The 20273-nt window shown below is 58.7% G+C and overlaps 1 protein-coding gene and 1 pseudogene across 1 annotated transcript in view; one reads left to right on the plus strand and one right to left on the minus strand.

Moving 5' to 3' along the window:
* Positions 1-20273, minus strand: part of LOC136570728 (uncharacterized) — a 2607743-nt pseudogene that overhangs the window by 2109626 nt on the left and 477844 nt on the right.
* The window catches only part of LOC136570729 (uncharacterized), a 2347277-nt gene that overhangs the window by 1997381 nt on the left and 329623 nt on the right, over positions 1-20273 (plus strand). Inside the window, 1 exon segment of the mRNA XM_066571173.1 lies at positions 2855-3490. Within this exon segment, the coding sequence (XP_066427270.1) occupies positions 2855-3490 (636 nt within the window).

Genomic DNA, 20273 nt, shown 5'->3' on the forward strand with positions numbered 1-20273 from the left:
AGAAAAAGCCTCTCTTGGAATGGAGAATGCAAACCCCCTGCCTCTTAATTTTTAGGATAGTGAAATCAAGGGCTCTCAGGCAAAGATATGGGATTAGGAATAACGGTTCTTTACTAGTGTGTATAATATAATAATAGTAGTGTGTATAAACAGCTCCGGCAGTGCCAACAAACAGAGCCCGGAGCCAGTCCCGGCCTTTCGGCTGCGGCGCTTTCCCCTTGGGTGCAGTTCCGGGCACGGCCGGCAGGGGCGCCGGTGGCTCCCGCGGGGCGGGGCAGCGCATCCCTGCCATGGGAACCTCTCTTAACGGCAATAGAGCAATCCCTTCATCTAACTCTTTCACTTTTTTACCTTCTATAGCCTTTCTCCCGTGTTTTGAGAAAGAATTTGGAGAGGGCTGCCTTTTAACTGAGCTCCTAGTGTTTCGATAAGGTGCTTCCTGTAGAGAGAGGGATTTTCCCTGAACAGCAGGAGCTGTGGTTACCAAGGGGACGTAACTCAGAACAGGAGGGGTCAGGGGAGGATATCCCGCCGAGGCTCGGTCGGAGTGTGGGCAGGGTCTGCTGCCGGAATCGCCAGAGGGGGATCTTCCCGTGGAGGCCGAGCCGGAGCGTGGGCAGCCCCCACATGGCTTATGGCGGCTGATCCGGCAGCTCCCGGCAGAGCAAAGGCAGGTGGGAGACCCCGGCAGCAGCAGCGGCGCTGCCCAGCGCAGCTGGCACGGGCAGGGCAGCCGGGGATGGGATGGCTGGGACCCGCCCTCGGTGCGGTCGGCGCGGTGACCTCGGCCCACGCGGCAGGACAGAGCAACCCCCATCTTCCCCAGCATGGCCGGCAGAGCGGCCGCGGGCCAGGCAGTGGGGCCAGGGCACACAAATTCACCGCCAGCGCCGGGGCAGGTGGAGCTGCCCTGGGCAGTGAGCCCGCACCTGGGATGGAAACCGGGGCAGGCGGAGCTGAGGCGGGCAGCGAGCCGGGACCCGGGACAGGCGCCTCGGCCGCGAACGGAGGGGGCAAGAGCTGCAGAGGATCCCACTCTCTTTCTGACTTTTCCTCTTGTTCCCCTCCCTTTCATTTCCCCTTTTTATTTTCTTGGTTTTTTCCTCGGGTGTTTCTGATACTTCAAAGATTTTTATTCTCCTAAAATCTCCTGTCTAACATATGGCATATTCTCTTTCTTCTAGATTAAATGGGTTTTTTTACAAATAAATCCAGAACCTAACAAATCTAAACTTCTGCTTGGATATTTTGAAATGGTCGACGAGCTAACTCATAACCTCCTAATGTTGTTTTTCTCATCACCTTTTTATTTATCCTTTGGCAAATTAAGCATCTTTCAGTTACTTGCTTTGCTACACCAAAAATCCCAGTGCACCCAAAATTCCTTAAAAAATGATCACACAAAGCTTGAGTACGCCAGTGGGGTTTGTGATGCACGTCTTCTAATATTTTCCTAGAAGCACATTTTATTAAGTAATTGTCTTCCATGTAGAAGTTTCTATTTCCCTGATTTATCTTGTTCATTTCCTATCTTGTTTAATTCTTTTTTCTCGGCTTCTCTAAACTTTGGAATTTCCAGTTTTTCCTCGTTTGGAGTGAATATTAAAATAACTCTTTCAGCTCCATTTTCTGCTGCATCCTTAGCTTTGTGATCTGCCCCCAGTTTGCCCAGTTTGCCTCTCCTTTGGCCCGGGCCGGCTTCCCCCGCCCGCAGCGGCTGGGAGCAGCCGAGAGCCCCGCGCTGCCCATGCCGACCTGTCCCGGCTCCATCGCCGCTGCTGCCGCGGGCTGCGAGGGCTGCGGGGACGGGGCACCGAGGGTGTGGCTGCTGCTGGGGGAGGAGGAGGAGGGAGGGAAGGGCAGGGATGGAGGGGGAGGAGGAGGCGGGGTTAGCGGGGAGGAGCAGGGGGAGGGATGGAAGGGGCGGGATGGAAAAGGAGCAGGAGGTGGGGATAAGACAGGGGAGGAGGAGGAGGGGGGATGGAAGAGGAGGAGCGGGAGGAGAAAGAGCAGTGAAGAAGGTGGGGTTAGGGGGGAGGAGGAGAGGGAGGTGGAGATAGGACAGAGGAGGAGCGGGAGGAAGAGGAAGAGGAGGGACAAAGGCGGATCAAGGCTGAGCTGAGGGAACCACGCGGTCTCGATCCCTGCCTGAATTCGCAGCCCCCACCTGTGGGATCATCCCCCCCCCCCATGGCGTAGGTGAGCGGGGAGGGGGAGCCCGGCCCGGATATCCCGGGGGGTCCCTGGGTTGGGTTTTTCGGGGATGTTTGGAGAATGAAGAAGTCCAAGGCTGAGCAGAAAAGGCCCCTCAGGGGGACATCGGGGGGTGGCGGTGGCGGCTGCCGGCAGAGGCAGCCTGGAGGAGCAGAGCCCTGTGTCCCCCAGGAGGCCAAAGTGGGGAGGCCAGAGAGGGGGGAGCGCCGCCATTGGCGGGAGCCTCAAGAGCCTGGAGAGGGGCAGGGGGGACTCCTTGGAGCCGCTGCAGCCCAGAGCAGAGAATGAGGGGAGAAGGGAGCCCGGGAGCCCAAACAGCCCCGGCATCCCGAAATGGGGAGAGCCAAGAGGGGGCAGTGCGTCCCCAGAGACGGCCTGGGGGGATCTCGTTGCCCTTGCCTGTGGCACGGAGGCAAATCCCATGCTGTCCTTGTCCTTCCTTGCCCAGAGAAGGAGCTGAGCATGGAGAGCAGGGAGGACAAATGCCCGCGGCAGAACCTGGTGGCAGAGGCCGTTTTGAGCGGCTCCATGGCGCAGGAAGCCAATGGGGAGGAAAAGGCCCAGAGATGCCGCACGAGGAGGGGCTGCAAACGCAGATGGCGGGGATGTGAGGGGGAAAGAGGCAGCCTGGGCCGGGAAGGCGGCCGGAGATGGAGCCAGAGCTCGGAGCTGGTGCTCCATGAGCAGCTCCATGATGGGGAGAAGCCCCACACATGCGTGGAATGTGGGAAGAGCTTCAGGTGGAACTGCCACCTGATTAGGCACCAGAGGACCCACACTGGGGAAAAGCCCTGCGAGTGTGGGGAGTGTGGGAAGAGCTTCAGCCGGAGCTCCCACCTGATCAAGCACCAGAGGACCCACACAGGGGAGAGGCCCTACGAGTGTTCCAAGTGTGGGAAGAGGTTTCAGACCAGCTCCCATCTTCTCCTGCACTATCAGAGTCACACAGAGGAGAGGCCCTTCCAATGCCCCGACTGTGGGAAGGGATTCAAGCGCAACTCGCACCTCGTCAGGCACCGGCGCATCCACACAGGGGAGAGGCCCTACGAGTGTGATAAATGCAGGAAAAGGTTTCAGACCAGCTCCAATCTCCTCCTGCACTATCGGATTCACACAGAGGAGAGGCCATTCCGCTGCCTAGACTGCGGGGAGGGATTCAAGCTCAACTGCCACCTCGTCAGGCACCGGCGCATCCACACGGGGGAGAGGCCCTACGAGTGTCCCCAGTGTGGGAAGAGCTTCTCCAGGAGCTCTACCTTGACCCAACACCAACGGAGGCACCGGTAAGGGAAGCCCTGCGAGTGCCCCAAGTGCGGGAAGAGCTTCGTGCGCTGTTCCAGCTCCATCCCCCACTGGAGGAGGCACTTTGGGCACAGCCCTGGTCACTCACATTCCCTGTGATCCATGTTGGGAACACTCCTGGATGCTTCTCCTTTGGTTTGGCCTGAATTTTTTTCTCTTCTCCCTCTCTCTCTACTCCAAAAGCCAAGAGGGATCGATCTTTCACCTCAAAACCACTCAAATTCCACTGAAAATAACTGAATTTTAACCCAAAAAGGCTCAATCCTACCTTAAATTCCTTGTTTCCTCCTCAAAAAAACTCAATCCCATGCCAAACTCAATCCATTCCACAGCCACCAGGGTGAGATGGGGTTGGAAGGAGATTGGGAGAAGTGGGATCCCAATTTGGAGCAATGGGATGGGGATTGTGTAGGATGTATTTGATAGCAAATAAAACTTTGAGAGTTACTGATTTCTGTCCCATTTATTTTCAGTCAAATCTGTTTGCAGAGTGCCACCTTCTCAGCTGATTCAATTCCTATAAAAATCCCATTTTTTAAATCATCTAACCCAAACAATCCAAAAACCAATATCAAAATAAAACCACCCGCACACAATTAATGTTCTAAAAATAATTTTAATTTTTCAAGAGTACTTAAGGATGTTATTAAAGTTTAATTGTTTGGTTGAAATGTCTGTGAAATTGTAGTGGTGTTTGGTTTTGTGTTTAGTATATTTGTAATATGAATTGTTTAACTAAGAGCTGTTAGATTGCTTGTTTGTTTCTTTAGATTTTTTTATCTAAAGTACATTAGTCATCGAGTTAAAATTTTCAAAAGGTATTTCTTGATATATAATTTGTTTATTTATATGCATTGGTAATATTATAGTAATAGTTATTTTTGGTTTGAGTTAAATCATAGTTGGAGTATTGTAAAGAAGAGTTGAGATTTTTTTTTATTATAATTTATTTAATTTCAATTATTATTTCTTTGTTTATAATTTTATTGCAATTTGTTGAGGGGATAGGAAGGAAGTTCAAGGGCAGGAACATTTTTTCCTGGCTGGGAACTGGAATTCCAGACCCTGGGAGTGTGTGCAGGACCCCACAGACTGGGATCAAATATGGGCTGGGATCAAATATGGGCTGGGATCAAATATGGACTGGGATCAAAATAGGACTGGGATCAAATACGGGCTGGGATCAAATATGGGCTGGGATCAAATATGGGCTTGGATCCTTTGGATTGGGGCTGCACAGGCTGGGACCATATGGATCATGACCACACAGACTGAGATCAACTGGACTGGGATCAAATATGGGCTGGGACTGTTTCTGAAAGTAACTTTGTTCTATAGTTTTTATTTCTGTTGTTAATTAAGCTTGTGAAAAGGCTGCTTGTGTTAAACTGCCTGCTTGGGTGGGATAACATCCAATGCACACAGGATGAGGACACCTGTACAGATCTGCCAACTATCAGCACTCCCCGTCTGAAGGCAGAGTGCACCAAGGCCCAAAAACTGGAGGTGATAAAGAGAAGGAGCCAAAACCACAGCCAAGAAACACACATGCTCTGAAAAGGCAGACCCAGGGAGGGGCCATGTAAAATCATTCCTGGAATATGTAAAGTAGTTTATGGATATGCATGAGGGTCTATGAATATGCACCAGGCTGATGTAAGGGGAAAGGTATTTCAGGGCAATGCAGATTCCTTGGTTGTGGTTTTAGTCCATTCTTATCACCTCTAGTTTTTCGGCTTTGGTCCACCCTGACTCTGAGAAATTTAGGTTTTGGGATTTTTAGTATGTTGTGGATGGAAGCAAAATGGAGGGCACAGTGTTTCGTCCTGGGTTTCTTCTTCATGCTTCTTCCTTCTTCTTCATGGGTTTGGGTGGCTTTTTGTAATTGGGCAGAAATTCCACATTGCAGGCTCTTTGGGATCAGTTACTAGGTTAAAAGGGAAAATAATCTAGGTGTCAGTTCCTAATTGGATAGTTTAGTCTTAAAAGACCTTGGAACAAGAGATTGTTGGCCATTTTGTGCCTTCTAATGAAAAGCTGCTGAACTCCCAGTAATGAGGCTGTTTTACTGATAAGAACTAATAAACACTTGATTCCGAACATGAATTACTGTCTCAAGTGCCTTCAATCCAGAGCCAGTGAAACCGACAACTGGTACCCCACAGCTTGAGGTAGTGCCAAGGCAGAACTTGTTCATGCTCTTTTCCCCTGGTGATTTTCTACTCCCGTCCAGACTCTGATAGCAAAGCCGTGCTGGTGACAAAAGATTGACCTTGGCATCCTGGGGCACTTTCTGGGTGGGTGTTTGAATCTGCTTTTCCAGGCCTCGGGCTGAGCAGGGTGAGGCCGAGGCCTGGGCCCCTCCAGGCGGCGCCGGGAGCCCCGGGGCAGCGGCGAGGGGCGGCCCTGAGGAGCGGCACAGGGGGCATTTCCCCCGAGCGGGCGGGCGGGCGGCGGGGAAAGGCGCCCTGGGCACAAGGGCAGGCACAAGGGCCCCGGCTCTCTGCAGCGCGGGTGGCCCAGCGCCAATCGCTGCTCCCGGAGCCGCTGCCAGGGCCGGGTCTCCTCCCCGCCGCTGGCCCTGCACCTGCAGCGCTGCCTCCGCCTCTGCCGGGCTCCCCGGCACGGACGGCAAGGACGTGGACACGCTGCAGCAGGGGCCCAGCAGGGACACCCAGATGGTGCCAGGGCTGCAGCTCCTCTCCTGCAAGGAAAGGCTGACACAGCTCGGCTTCTTCAGCCTGGGAAAGAGACCCAGCCTTGATCCAGCTGTGGCCTTCCAGTACCTGAGGGCAACACACAAGAAAGCTGGACAGGGACTTTGTACGAGGGCAGGCAAGGACAGGACAAGGGAGCATGGATCCAAATGGAGAGAGATTAGGTTTAGGTAAGGGATTTAGAAAAAAGACTCTCCTGGAACAGGTTGCCCAGAGAAGGTGGGCATGTCCCGTCCCTGACAGTGTTCAAGGCCAGGCTGCATGGAGCTCTAGACAAGCCGGTCCAGTGCAAGGGGTCCCCAGCCACAGCAGGGGGGTTGCAACCATGGGATTTTCCAGATCCCTTCCAAGCCAAACCATGCCACGACTCCATGATTCTGGGATACTTCCCCTCCTCATCCTCTGGCAGAAAAACAAACTTGGCCCCAAGTTCCACACTGCAGACCATGTCTTTTGGCAGCCTGCAACTGTGTCAACAGAGGATGAAAAGAGATGACATTGCTGACACGATTTCCCTTTTCTACTTGAAAAGTAAATGCTCTGCTCCTGTCCACTCTGGCAGAATTGTCAGAAGCGGCAATTGTTCCCCATGAAATGCTTGGTCTCATGCAAAGAAGAAAGAAGCCAGAAGCCAACAGTCTTCTTTATTGCTACATTGTTTTCTTTGGTTACTTCTCTAATAGGAATGACTTTGGGGTGTGATTTGTTTGTTTCTCTCTTTTGTTCCTTGGGGCGCGCGGCGGCTCCTCCGTTGGGTTCGCGGGGGCAACGGAGGAACGGCCGCGAGCTCCGGCGGCTCTGCAGCAGCAGCAGCAGCAGCAGCAGCAGCAGCACCACCACCACCACCACCACCAGCAGCAGCGCTTCTCTCGATCGGTTTTCTGCTCGACTTCCCACTCGCTCGACATCCCCTTCTCCCTCTCACACTCACACTACTCCCGTCCCGTTCCGTGCCGTGCCGTCCGTGTTCCGCCTCTCCCAGCCCGGCTGATGCCGCGTCCCGCAAGGCGCCCTTCGGCGGGGCCGCCCCGTGCCCGCCCCTGCCCGGTCCGCCGTGGTTCTGCCTCGGCCGGGCTCTCTCCGTCCTGGCTGTGGCGCCGCTGGAAGAGCCGCTCGCTCTGGTGCTGGCGGAGCAGTGTGGGCTTTTGGCTGCGCCTGGCGCGGTCTCTGGCCCAGCCCTGGCCGAGGCCCCGGCCCCGAACGAAGCCCCTGCCGCGGTTCCGCCCGCAGCCGCCCCGCTGCCGCCCGGCTCCCGCCCCGTGGCCGACAGCGTGGCCGGCAGCTGTCCCGCTCCAAGCTCCGCCGCTCGCCAGCTCGGCCGCCGGCCCCGAGCCGCCGCAGCCCAGGGCAGCTCGGCAAGCAGAAGCGCGCCGGGCGGGCGGGTGCCCCGGGCAGAAGAGCGGCAGCGTCGTGCCGCCCGCAGGGGCAGCGGCGGCTGTGGCAGCGTTTACTCCGGTCCCTGCCTCACCGACGGCGCCCTGGGAAGAGACGGGGCCGGCTCGGAGGGCGGCGGGCGATGAGCTCAGCCTTGGCTCGCAGGCGGCCATCAAGCGAGTGTCCCGGGAGCGCATCTCGGAGTGGGCGAGGCTGGGGAGTGAGCGGGGCCAGCAGGAGGAGCCGGCGGGGCGTGCTGGGCGGGGCTGAGGCGAGGCCCGGCAGGGCGGCAGCTGGAACACTGCGAGGGCAGCGAGCGTGGAGTGAGCGGGGGCTGCGCAGCGCCCCGGGCCGGGCCATGGCGAGCCGCGGCGGGGCCGGGCAGGGGGTGCCCGAGGCGCGGCGCAGCATCGGCCCCACTGACGGTATCTCGGTCCCCCCGCAACGCAAGGGCGCCCTTGTGCCCCTGGAGCTGGCGCTGCTGTGGAAGGTGTCGCGGCCTGGCTTCTCCAGCGTCGTGAGGCTCCTGGACTGGTTCGAGGTGCCCAAAGGCTTCGCGCTGCTCATGGAGCGTCCGCAGCGCTGTCAGCACCTCAGGTACTTCCTGCACGAGCGGCGGTTCCTGACGGAGCCCGTGGCGCGGGGGCTGTTCCGCCAGGTGCTGGAGGCCATGGGGCACTGCAGCAGCCGCGGCATCCTGCACCGCCACATCAAGGCCGAGAACGTCCTCATCGACCTGGCCACGGGTGAGGTGAAGCTCATCGACTTCGGCTGCGGCACGATCCTCCAGGACACGTTCTACACCCGGATGTCAGGTGAGCCCAAAGCCGGGGCCCAGCCGGGCAGCGGAGTTCCCCCCTTGGCTGGCAGAGGGGGAAGAGGGAGGGAAGGAAGGAGGGAAGGAAGGAGGGGGAATCCACCTTCAGCCAGCTGCAGCCAAGTTGCTTTTTGGCAGGGCAGGGGCTGGCTGTTGTGGAACGGGAGCTGGCTGGGAGGGAGGGAGCAGCATGGGCCTGATGAGCTGCGCCCGTGTCCCATAGGAACGCCGGAGTACAGCCCACCAGAGTGGATCCTCTTTGGCTGCTACCATGGCCAGCCAGCCACCATCTGGTCCCTGGGCATCCTGCTCTATGAGCTGCTCTGTGGGCACCTTCCTTTCCACAGCAACGAGGACATCGTCCGGGGCCAGCTCTTGTTCCCACCCTGGGTGTCTCAAGGTGGGGATGCGCCTTCAAGGCAGGAGGGGAAGAACAAACGGGGTTGGGAGGGGCGGCTGGCACATAAGCGTCCTGCTCTTGCAGCTGGTGAGGAGGTGGATCTCCAGGGCTTAGCTGGAGGAGGTGGCACCTGGGCCTCTGTGCTGCTGTCCTCCGCAAGAGAGGATCGATAGGAAACTTTTGGCTGTAGCTCTGAGCACTCCTGGTGTGGCCTGGGCACTGTGGAATGTGGTTGAGCATGGACAGGAGCCTTGTCCCGCTGAGCGGCGGTTTCTGGTTTCTCTCCGCAGAGTGCCAGCACCTCATCAGGTGGTGTTTATGCATGGAGCCCACAGACAGGCCAGCACTGGCAGACCTTTTTGAGCATTCTTGGCTGCAGGAGCCCTGCCTGGCCCAGGAGACAGCAGAGATGCATCCCTGTGCACAGGAGGATCCAGGAGCCCAGCAAGCAGCAGCGGCACGCGTCTCGTGGCGCTGGAAGAAAACCCCGGAGCGTTTCCCTGCGGCCGCGGCACGGAGGAGAGAGCGCAGCTGAGGAGATGCTGCTTCCGCTGGTCCCCGCGAGCTGTGGAGGGAGCGGCTCCGTGCTGCCCGTCCCATTGGAGAAGTGGTGGCAGTGCGGTGAAGGTGCCACGGACTGGGACAGGGGAAACATCCCCCTGCAGCTCAATGGCATCGTGATGTCCCCGCAAGCCGGGGCACAGCTGGCGTGTTCTTCTGGAGCACGACATGGAGCTGGGAACACCATCCTGGAGCTGGCTGCTGGCGGGGCAGAGCCGATTGGCTTTGGCTGCGGCCCCTGCCTGGAGGACACGCTCTGCGCCCCGATGGAATCAAGATGAGTCCCCAGCTGGCGCAGGGGCGGGGGATGCTGGTGCTTCCAGGCACGGCAGGGCTCGGCCTGGCCACGCGCCGGAGGTTCCCCGCTCGGCGGCGCTGGGGAATATTAATTTTTCCGCCGGCCGCCGAGCTGCTTTTTGGCAGGACAGGGGATGGATGTTGTGGAAGGGGAGCTGGCTCCTGGCCTTGCTGACAGCTTCTGCCAGCCAGCCTGGCACGGGCTGAGGCGGGGGCAGCCAGCCTGACAAAATCATCCATCCATGTGGATGGGGGCGGCAGAGGGGGACGAGTTCCGAAGCCGTGCCCCAGCTAGTCTGCTCTGCAGGCCCTTGAGGAAGGGGTGCGTTTACGGGCCGGAAAGGTGGGGATTTTCCCCACCCGTGGACAGGTTTAATTCTCACATGGAGTGGTCAGACCCTCCTCAGGCCCATGAAACAGTGAGAGGCTTTGTGCTTTTTCTTGTTTCCAGGTCTTGTTTTGAACTGACTTTAGTGCAATTGTTCTTTGTTTTTCCCAGGAGGATTACACCTGGTGCCCGGACCGGACGGGGAAGCGCCTGCAGCGTCCGTGGAGCGCGTCCAGTGCCAGCGCTGCCCCAGGGGCCACGGTCTGCAGGGACAGCCCCTTCCAGAAGGACAAGGACCTGGTTTGGGATCGGCTCCTCTCCTGGCAGCAGCTCTCCAGAGGTGGGCACCCGGCTCCACAGCTCGGCTGGCAGAAGGGCTCCGGGCAGGCGGCAGCGGGCACACGGGCATCCCGCTCTTGCAGCTGTTGAGGAGGTTGCTGTGCCGGGATTAAGCAGAGGAGGTGGAACGTGGCCTGCCCCGCTGCCCTTCTCTAAAGACAGAGAATGGGTCAGGAGGTTTGAGCTCTGAGCACAGCCAGCAGCCTGGCCCGGGCACAGGCCATGGCGGGACAGGGGGACAGGAGCCTGCTGCCACTGACCGTGGCTCTCTGGTTTCTCTCCGCAGGCTGCCAGCACCTCATGCCATGGGAACGGCACCGCTCGGCCTGCCAGGCTGGGAGGGTTGGAGGGCGGCCGGTGTTCATTTGCTGTCAAAAATAAATTGGGTTTTTTTGTCATTGTCATCATCGGAGCGTTTCTTTCCTCCTTTTCCAAGCTCTTGGCCTCCCTTCCTCCAGGGTAATCTTTTTTCTCCTTCCTCAATCGCTTGATGGCATTTGGCAGGGGGGGTTAAGCAACGTGAAAAATTCAACAACAGCTCCTGTTGCCAACTGCAGCAGCCCCTTCAAGAGCCCTGAGCTTCCACCAAGGTCAGTGTGTGCCTTGCAAAAGGAAGTGCTTTGCAGTGATGGGGTTGTTGCCCTGCTGCAAAAGCTGGGAGGAACTCAGAAATGGAAAAATGGCAATTTGGCTCAACCACCGCCCAGGTTCTTCATGTATTCCCTCTTCTCCATGACAGGCAGGCAGGGCTTGACTCCAGCAAGGTTCAAGTCCTTGGTGTTCTCTGGCATCAAAGGGATCAAGTAAACTCTTGCACGCAGGGACTACAACAGGGCTTCTTGTGAGAACCCAGGAAATTCCTCTGGCTGCCCTGGAGGACTCGAACCCCTGCCCAGGGTGCTCAGAGACCCTGGCACAGAGCCCAAGACCCCTGTGCCTTTGATTTAGCCCTTGGAAAAATCAACCTTACATGAAGAATTGCGAGCCATGACAGTTTAAGTAGAATGACAGTGAATTTATCCCAGGGTGAAAAATAGATTGTTGGGGTTTCTAGAATGGGGCTTCAGGGGGCAAGATGGAGGAATCTGGGTGTGTCCAGCCTTTCTCCTTCTTCTTGGCCTTCATCTTCTGCTGTGATGTTGGCACTTTTAGAATGGTTTAGAGTAGAAGCTTACTGTCTAACATAGGTGATAGGTATTGGAAAGTAATTGTAAATATCATACAGGTAGTTTTTAGGATTAAAAGATAACACCGCCCTGGGGCAGGCAGAGTGCCTTAGACTGTCTTGCTGAGAGGACCTTGGCAGTACAGGAGAAAGAATTTTATAGATAAGATACAAGAAACAACCTTGAGAGCCAGAAATGAAGAGCTCTGACTCCTTCTTTGAGCGCCGGGCTGGGAAAAGAGACTTTGGAACTTATCTCGGGCTCACTCTGACCAGTGAGAGACCCCGAGAGCATGAGTCCGTAAGACAAAGTCTTGAGGGATTGGCTCCAAAACATAAATATCCTTGTTGGTCGTGTCTTCTTGACCAAGAAATCCTTCAAAGCTCTTGTAACTACAAGTCTTGCGGCCCTGTGAGCCATGCGGTGCAGATGGGAGCCAAACTCACCCTTCCTGTCTATGGAGAAGAGAAGAATAAGCAATGGCATCATCTGAAAAACTCAGAGGTCCGCTCTCTAGCTCCTTCCACTGGGACTTGCTCTTTTTGGCCTCTAAAAGCTGGAGCCACTTTCGGGGCAAATTTGGAGACCTCATCTCTGGGTGGATGGAGCAGCTAGGATTTTCCCAGTTGCTGGCAATGGTTCTCCAGGCCCTGGCTGTAAAACGGGGCTGCCCAGCAAGTGCAGATCTGCAAGGTGATAAACAATTGTCTTGGTTTGAAAAGAGAGGTGTCTGCTAAGGAAGGCAGAAGGCTTCTCTGAAATGGAAAATGTCAATCCCCTCCCTTCAAATGATTCTCATTTAGAAATTCAAATGCTCTCAGGGAAAGATATGGGGATAGGACTGAGCCCGCAGAGCCGGGCAGCGTTTGCTGATGCTCTGAGCCCTTCCTAAAGATCCTATGCGGGCTGTCTCAGACACCTGGGGCCAGGGATTCCTTCCAAGCTGGGCCACTTTGGCTGGGCCGGGGGCGGCCCCGGGGCAGAAGGCAGTGTGTGCAAGGGCCCTGGGTGGCACGCTGCAGCACGGTCACCATGCCATGGAACGGAAGCCGGTGTCCAAGGCCCCTTTGTGACACGTGGGAAATAGAAGCTTGCCCGGCTGCTGGCAACACGCAACGGGGCACAAGGGGACAGAGCGGTGCCGTGAGGAGCCCCCGCACAGCGCACTCGCTCCCGTCTGACCCGGAGCTTCTCCGCGGCGCTGTTCCTGCAGCTGAGCTCGAGGCCAGAGCACAGGACTCACTGACCCGTGGCCTTCCTGAGGCTTCTATTCTGCAGCTGCCCTCAAGGGCAGAGCGTGGGTCTTGGTGCCCCGGAGCTTTCCCAAGGCATCTCTCCTGCAAGTAGCTCCAGGCACAGCCATGGAGCAGAGACCCCCGAGAGTGCCCAAGCTGGCCCGGGTGGAGGAGGAGGAGGAGGAGGAAGAAGGCCCTGGAGCTGCCCCAGCACAGGAGACAGAAGAGGTGGTGCCGTTCCATCCACCGCAGGAGGGTGAGTGGCAGAGCTGGGCTGCAGGGCTGGAGCCTGCAGCCAACTTGGACCCATGCCATGCCATGCCATGCCATGCCATGCCATGCCATCCCCTGGGGAAATGCCCATGGACAGGAGGGAAGAGGGGCTGGGCAGACACCCCGCAGTGGCCGTGCTCCATCCCCTGGGGCATCCCGGGGCTCTCCCTGCCTGGGCAGCGCAGGGCTGGGCTCTGTTCTCTGGCCTCTCCCGCAGCCCCTCAGCTCTGGCTGCGCTCGCTCTTTGCCAGATGCAGCCAAGGACCGGACTCAAGAGCCAGAGCCCACCCCTGGCCTGTTCCGCAGAGCAGCGCAGGTACCTGCGGCCGTCCCCACCTGGGCTGGGCCTACTGGCACTGCCCGGCCGAGCCCCACGCTTGGAGCAGGCCATGGAATGTCCCTCTCTTCCCACCCTTCCTTCTGCTGCAGGCACTGCGGAGGCTCCTGCGCCTTGGCCGCACAAAGACCGGCGGCACCGGCACCGAGGGCACAGCCCAGCCCGACCCCAGGCCCGGCGAGCTGCGGGCAGAGGCTGCTGCCAGCTCAGCGTCCTCGGAGCTCGCAGCAGCCTCTGAGCTGGACATGGCCCAGGGCCGGGCGGAGGCTGACATGGCCCTGACCGAGGGCACGGCCACCACCCACACCCAGGCTCAGGGCGTGCCAGAGACTCAGGCCATGCCCACACTGACTGTGACTCCTGCAGCCACTCTGGAGGTTTTCCAGAAGGGTGCTGCTTCTCCACAGCAGGTAAGCAGCCTGGGGCCAGGGCTGAAGGCCTCCCAGGATCACGTGGCCCCTCAAGCTACGTCTGCTGGACCCCCTCAGCCTTTGAGGCCATCACAGTGGGCTGGGAAGGCAAGCACTTCTTGGGGGAAGCTGGGCAAGTTGCTCCCTTGGACAGCTCTCCAAGTCTTCCCCATGCCGCCTCCTCCAGGTGTTAGCCACGGTGAGGGACATTCTCCAGAGACTGGCGTCCTGTGTCACCGTGGACGCCGGGCTGCAAATGGAGATTCTGAGCCTGGCGGAGGAACAGCCTGCTCAAGTGGTGATGAGCCTCCTGTGCTGTGCCCCAACGTGTGACAGGTACAGGGCACAACTGCCTCAAGAGCTCGGTGCTCCCCGGCCTGTAGGGCCCCTGGCCCTGTCCAGCCTGTCCAGCGGGCTCTGCCAGACAGGCGGAGAGCTGCGGGAGCCTTGGGCGCCTCTGTTTCCTGAGCCTCTGTCACGCTCCCTCCCTGCCCCTCAGGGCACCGGGGCTCTGTCACCCGGCCCCACGCAGCCGCACGGGGCACGGTGCTGACGCACAGCTCCGCTCCCACAGAGCCACCGCGCTGATGTGGAGAGCCATGGGCACGTCGGGAGTGGCTGCCCAGGAGGTGCTTCCAGCGCTGCTCTCTGCCATGGAGGAGCAGCCACCCTACGGCAGCTTCTCCTGCGGGGACAACAAGGCCGTCTTTGCCCTGGCTGTGAGTTTCTGGAGCTGGCCTTTGCTCGCCCTCCCGGTCGCCTCTCCAGCAGCTCTCCCTGCTCTCCCCAGCCTGCAGCTCCCTGCCTGGGCTCAAAGCCGGCCTAGAGGCTGCATCCAGGTGCTTCATGGACATCCTGGCACTGAGCGCTGCCTCGGGCTGCTTTGTCTCTTGCAGGCCACCCTGGTGCTGTGAAGGATTGCCCCCATGTCCGAGTGGCACTATGCCATTCTGCTTCATTCTCCCCAACTGTTCGTGGCTCTGTTCTGGCAAGTTGTCACCGCCACAGAGCAGATGCCAGGGGACATTGAGACCTGGACCTTCTGGAGAGTGTGCCGGGAGGAACATGGCCTTCCCTGCCACCCCAACAGGTGCCAGTCGCCCCGTCCTTCCCACGTCCTCGTGGCCAGGGCCAGCGCTCCCAGAGTGACCTGGCCTTTGCTCGGCACGCAGGTTTGCACCGCAGACCATGAAGGCTCTGCTCTCCCGCCTGGGCTTTGGCAAGAATCTGCTGGCTTCGGAGCAAAAGCAGCTCTGGGACACCCTGCTCTGTGCCAACACCCAGCACTATGCAGCGGGTCTGCTGGCCAGGTGAGATCCCTTACTCCTGCCACCACTGCCAGCATTTGTGCCCCCTGCCCAGAGTGCCCCACACAGTCCCCGGGGTTGTCAGCGAGAGGGCCTTGTCAGCGAGGGAGGGCCGAGCAGACTGGAAAAGGCTGGGAGAGGAGGATGCCCAGGAGCAGCTGCCTCCCAAGGGGCCCATGTGCCCTTGCAGAGTGCTGGGGAAAGATCAGACCTCTGTGAGTCAGAGAGAGGTTTGCCCGCCCGGCTCAGGGCCTTGGTGCCTTTTTCCCCTGGCAGGGAGATGCGCCGTGGCTTGAGCCCCTTGTGTCCCATCATGGCCTCGCACCTGCTCAGCCTGCTGATGGGGAAACAGCGCCACTGGGATCTGCCCGCCCTGGCGTTCCTTGTGGAGGTGAGCCGGGTGTGCAGCGCTGCCTGGCTGAGCTGCCTCCCAGCTCTCTGCCCGCTGGGAGCCGCAGCCGCCTGGGACGCTGCCCGCGCCCTGTGCTGCTGCTGCTGCTGCTGCTGCTGCTGCTGCTGCCTGGGCCCAGCCCTGTGCGGCTCCGGGCTCCTGCTGGCCGGCTCCCCCATCACTGGCCTGTGCCTTTCAGCTCCTCGAGTGCCTGGATGCCAGTGAATGTGGTGCCAGTGTTGTGAAGGTCTCTTCAAGGTACCTGCAGAGCGAGTGCAGGGAGAGGCGTCGCCTGGCGCTCAGGGCCCTGCTGGAGCTCATTGATGATCCCTCAATGGTGAGAAGGGGGCGGTGGCTGAAGCTGCACTGGGAACGCAGTCACTTGGCCTGGCCTGGGCTTGGGGCGCTGGGGCAGCTGCTCCCAGCTCTCCTGCCTCCCGCTTCAGCTGCCCGCGTGCTTCGGGACAGGCCTTTGGCCTCTGGGCCCTGCGGCAGCAGGATGGCCTTCCACAGACTTGTGTTCCGCACAGGCCGAAAGAATGTGGAGCCTGACCCAATGCCTCATGGACCTACTGTGCGACAATGATGCAGAGATAGCTGGCATGACCCTCATCACACTCAGCTTTCTATTCCTGCACAAATCACATATTCTGATGTCAACCCCCATTGCCCTGCAGCTGGCTGAGGCGCTCCTGCCACTTTTTGACCACGTAAGGCTCTGTGCCCCCAGCCACAGCCGCCGGATGCTGCCTGGAAACTGTGTGCCCTGTGCATTTCCAGCCCTGTGCCCAGGGGGGCCTGGAGGAGCCAACGCTGAGGTAGTTTTTCTTTTTTTTTTTCCTACAGGATAATAGCCAGGTCCAGCTGCTCTCCATCAAACTCTTCCGAGACATGATGGAGTATTTGGAAGAGAGAGAAAAACTTTTGGAAAGCCCTGTGCAACAGAGCTTGCTTGCACTCTTCTTCCACTGCCATGATGAGAATCAGCGTGTGGCAGAGGTGAGGACTCGTGGGCTGCTGCTGTTCCCCTGGCAGGGGGTTCGGCTGCCTCCTGCCCTGCGCCTGCTGGATCGCAGCCTCCTGCAGGCCATGGCACGGGGATGCGGGTGCCGTGCCCTGGGCTGTGGGGCCATCTCGGCGTCCCTGCTGCTCTCCAGGCTTCTCGGGAAGCGCTGCTTTGTGCGGTCAAGTTGATGAAGAGGAGGGATCTCAAGAAGCTGGTGAAGGAGCAGCAACTGTGCAAGTTCAGCAAGTGCCTGGTAAGGAGGGCCTGCAAGGCCCAGCCTCAGGCTGGAGAAGGCCCCTGAGGGCGGCGCTCAGTGTGCGCGCCAGGCAGCTGTGCCCCTGCCCGCTGCGGCAGCCAGAGGCCGCGCGGGCTCCTCTCCAGGCTCCCGAGGGCCCGAGCTGGTTGCCCGTGGAGCCCCGGCCCGGCGGGGCTGCGGGGCGGCACCGCGGCTCCCCGGGCAGCAGCCGGCCCGCTGCCCCCTCCCCTCGGGAGCCCTTGGCCGGCGGCTGCTGGCCGCGCCTCAGGGCTGTGCGGGCAGGGGAGGCCGGGGCTGGGCGCAGGCAGCGCCCGGCCCGGGGGCTGAGCCCGCGCCAAGCCTTCTCTCCTGCCGGTCTCTGCAGCTGGCAGAGGACAGGAGCCGAGCGGCCGAGCACCTGCGCCGGGCCCTGCGCTACCTGCAGAGCCCACAGGAGCCCCTGCGAGAGGCGGCCATCAGCTTCATGGGTGAGCCACGAGCCCGCGCCCCCTCCCCGGCCCGGCCCGCCGCAGCTCGGCCCCGGCCCCGCCTGCTGCCCCGGCAGCGCCAGCCGGGCCCGGCGCCGTGGAGCCCCCCTGGGCTGGGCATTGCTGCTGCCGCCCTCTGGCAGCCGTGCCCTGGGGCGGCAGCGTGCGCCAAGGGCCGGGCTGAGCCCTGCCGGGCCAGCAGCCCGTGTGGCCACAGCGCCGGCAGCGCCGCTGGCAGGGAGCTGTGCCGCTGCCGCCGTGACAGGCTCTGTGTTCACAGGCATGGCCGGGCGGCGCCTGAGGGGGCAGCAGCGAGAGCTGCAGCTGATCTGCACTGGTGAGTGAGGGCAGCGGGCTGGCAGCGGGGGCTGCCGGGGGGGAGCTGCAAGCCCTGCCCTGGCTGTGGAGGGCTCTGCTCCCGTGGCCAGAGCACACTGAGCTTTCAGGGCCACGGGGGCCATTGCTGGCCCGCAGCTTCGGCCTGATCGCCTTGCTCCCTGCTCCCTCCTGGCCATGGCAAGAGCCGCCTGGCATGGCCCTTGCTGGGGGCTCTCCTCGGCTCCCCGCACATCCGGCTCTGACCATGGCTCTGTTGCTCTCTCTTGCAGCCCTTGAAGACAAAACAAATGATATCAGCCTTGCCGTCGGAAGCCTGGCAATTCAAACCCTCTTCATCCTCAAGTCAGGAGAGCGGGCTCCCATCTCCAGCTTCCAGTGGCTCCGAAATCACCTGCGCAGGGCATGGAAGACACGGCCTCGTCTGTCACTGCTCGGCTGCCTGCCCTGCCGCAGCTCCGTGGAGAGCTGATCCCAGAAGCTCTTTTTGCTGGGGCCACCTGAGTCAGGAGGAATTTTCTTTTACTTCAAGAATGTTCTTTTCTTTTTTTTTTTTTTTTTCATTTACCATGTAAATATAGACTGTGTTCTAATACACAGACTGCCAGGATCTTTCTTTTGCTGCCCAGGGTGCGCAGGGCCTAGGGGAAGAGGGGATAAAGGGTGCTTGTGCTCAGCCAGCTGCCCAGGCGTGCAGTGGGCAAGGGGAAATGGCCAGAAGGCCCTTGGCCTTTGGTGGTTCTGCTGAAGCCTTTGTGCTGCCCACAGAGCGGCTGGGCAGGGGCCGGAGCTGCGGGGATCCCTGCCAGAGCGCTGCCTGGAGATGGCCACAAGCCCTGTGCCAGGCAGGAAGCGCCATCCCTGCCCTCCTGCCCATCTGCTGCTGGCTGCCTTGCTGAGGGCTCCCAGGTGCCTCTGCATGGGGCTGCTCTGGAGCTGCTGTGGGGCTGCGGCGCTGCTGCCGGGCAGCTTGGCCGCGCTGGGGCAGGGCCTGAGGGGCTGGGGCGCTGGCAAGCCCTGAGCAATGGGGCTGTCAGAGGCCACAAGCAGCCCCCTGGCAGCCGCCTTCTTCCTGCCAGAGCTGACTTGCCAGGCGGATCCTGGGCACTCTGGAACTAACAGCATCAGTGTTATTAGAGAATGAAATTGATCAAAGATGTCTAAAGTCCCACCATTTCAGAGGTGTTTGAGGGGGAATTCAGGATTTGGGGACACATTCTGTGTGGAGTGCCCCTGTTGCTAAGAGGCAGGAATTTGTTCTCACCCTTCTTGTGTTTCTAAGAACTCCTACCCTGACCCAAACCTGTGGAGAGCTTTGTGGGCAGTTGGCTGCTAGCTGAGAAAGGTCACGTTGACATAATACTGCTGGTTAAGCAAGAACGAGACAAGTCTAGGAGTCAGCAGTCAGTGTCCATATAAGGCAAGGACATTGTGCCCTTGATGCAACAACAGGACAGGGAAGAGGCTCTTTTGCCAAAGATATGAAGAATAGTTTCAACAGAATAACCACAAGAATGCAGAAGAAGGCGTAGTTGGCTGATAAGTAACTAACCAATAATGAGCTCTTCTTTGCAATATGTATGAGCTTTATTAACACCAATATAAATATGTGTGACTATCAGTAAAGTTTGAGACTTGCTGATCAGTCATATTGCATGCCACATTTCTCCCGCCGATCCAACACAAACCCAAACTCCAGCCCTGGGATACCCTATAAAAACCCCATGGCCCTGCCTTTGCCCTGTCTTTCGGGGGTCAGAAATGGATTCTGGAGCTTTCTGAAACCCAGACCCATCTCGTTTGTTCCCGGCACCGGCAGCTGCAGCCTCCCTGGACACCATGAACTCTGGAGAATGGGGGCAGCCAGTGGGGACAGGTCCTGGACTGCAAGATAAGTGTGTGTTGTGTTTGCCATCTGTCAGTGGTGGGGCAGTTATCTTCTGTTCATTGGGCAGTTTCTCTCTTCCACAACCAATCCTCCCTGTGGGGAGGTGTGTTCCATTAATAGGCCATTAATTATTAATTATCTTCTGGTAATGTGCCACTGAGTGTCACTGCATGGCTGATTAAATGACATCATCCCATTGGGAGATGCTCCGCCCAGGGGGAGGAGCCAAGCATTCCTACCTGGATAGAATCTGAGATTTGGAACACTGTAGGCAGCCTTTTCCTCCTGGATTCCCAGAGGAGCAGCTGTCTTTCTTCTCCACGGGATTCCCAGAGGATCAGCCTTTTCCTCCTGGATTCCCAGAGGAGCAGCTGTCTTTCTTCTCCACTGCATTCCCAGAGGATCAGCCTTTTCCAACTGGATTCCAAGAGGAAGGAAGATTCCCAGGCCCATCTGCAGCAGCCCTGGACCTTCAGAGGAAAACTCCACCCTTCTCCAGGATCCCTGCTCCAACAGAGCCACACCTGGCACTGCACGAGGGCTGCAGCCACCACTGAATGGGACTGCTGCCAGCACCCTGACCCACAGGGTGTCACGTCCTGTTCTGACTCTGTCAGTGGGGTTTTTTTCGTTTGTACTACTGCATTTATATTTTTAATTTTTCCTAAAAAAGAACTGTTATTCCTATTCCCATATCTTTGCCTGAAAGCTCCTTAATTTCAAAATTATAACAATTCAGAGGAAGGGAGTTTACATTTTCCATTCCAGGGGAGGCTCCTGCCTTCCTTAGCAGACACCTGGCTTTTCAAACCAAGACAATAACAAAGTTACTTTAACACCACAGATAGAAAA

The sequence above is a fragment of the Molothrus aeneus genome, unplaced genomic scaffold (assembly GCF_037042795.1).
Source record: "Molothrus aeneus isolate 106 unplaced genomic scaffold, BPBGC_Maene_1.0 scaffold_36, whole genome shotgun sequence".
In the NCBI taxonomy this organism is placed as follows: domain Eukaryota; kingdom Metazoa; phylum Chordata; class Aves; order Passeriformes; family Icteridae; genus Molothrus; species Molothrus aeneus.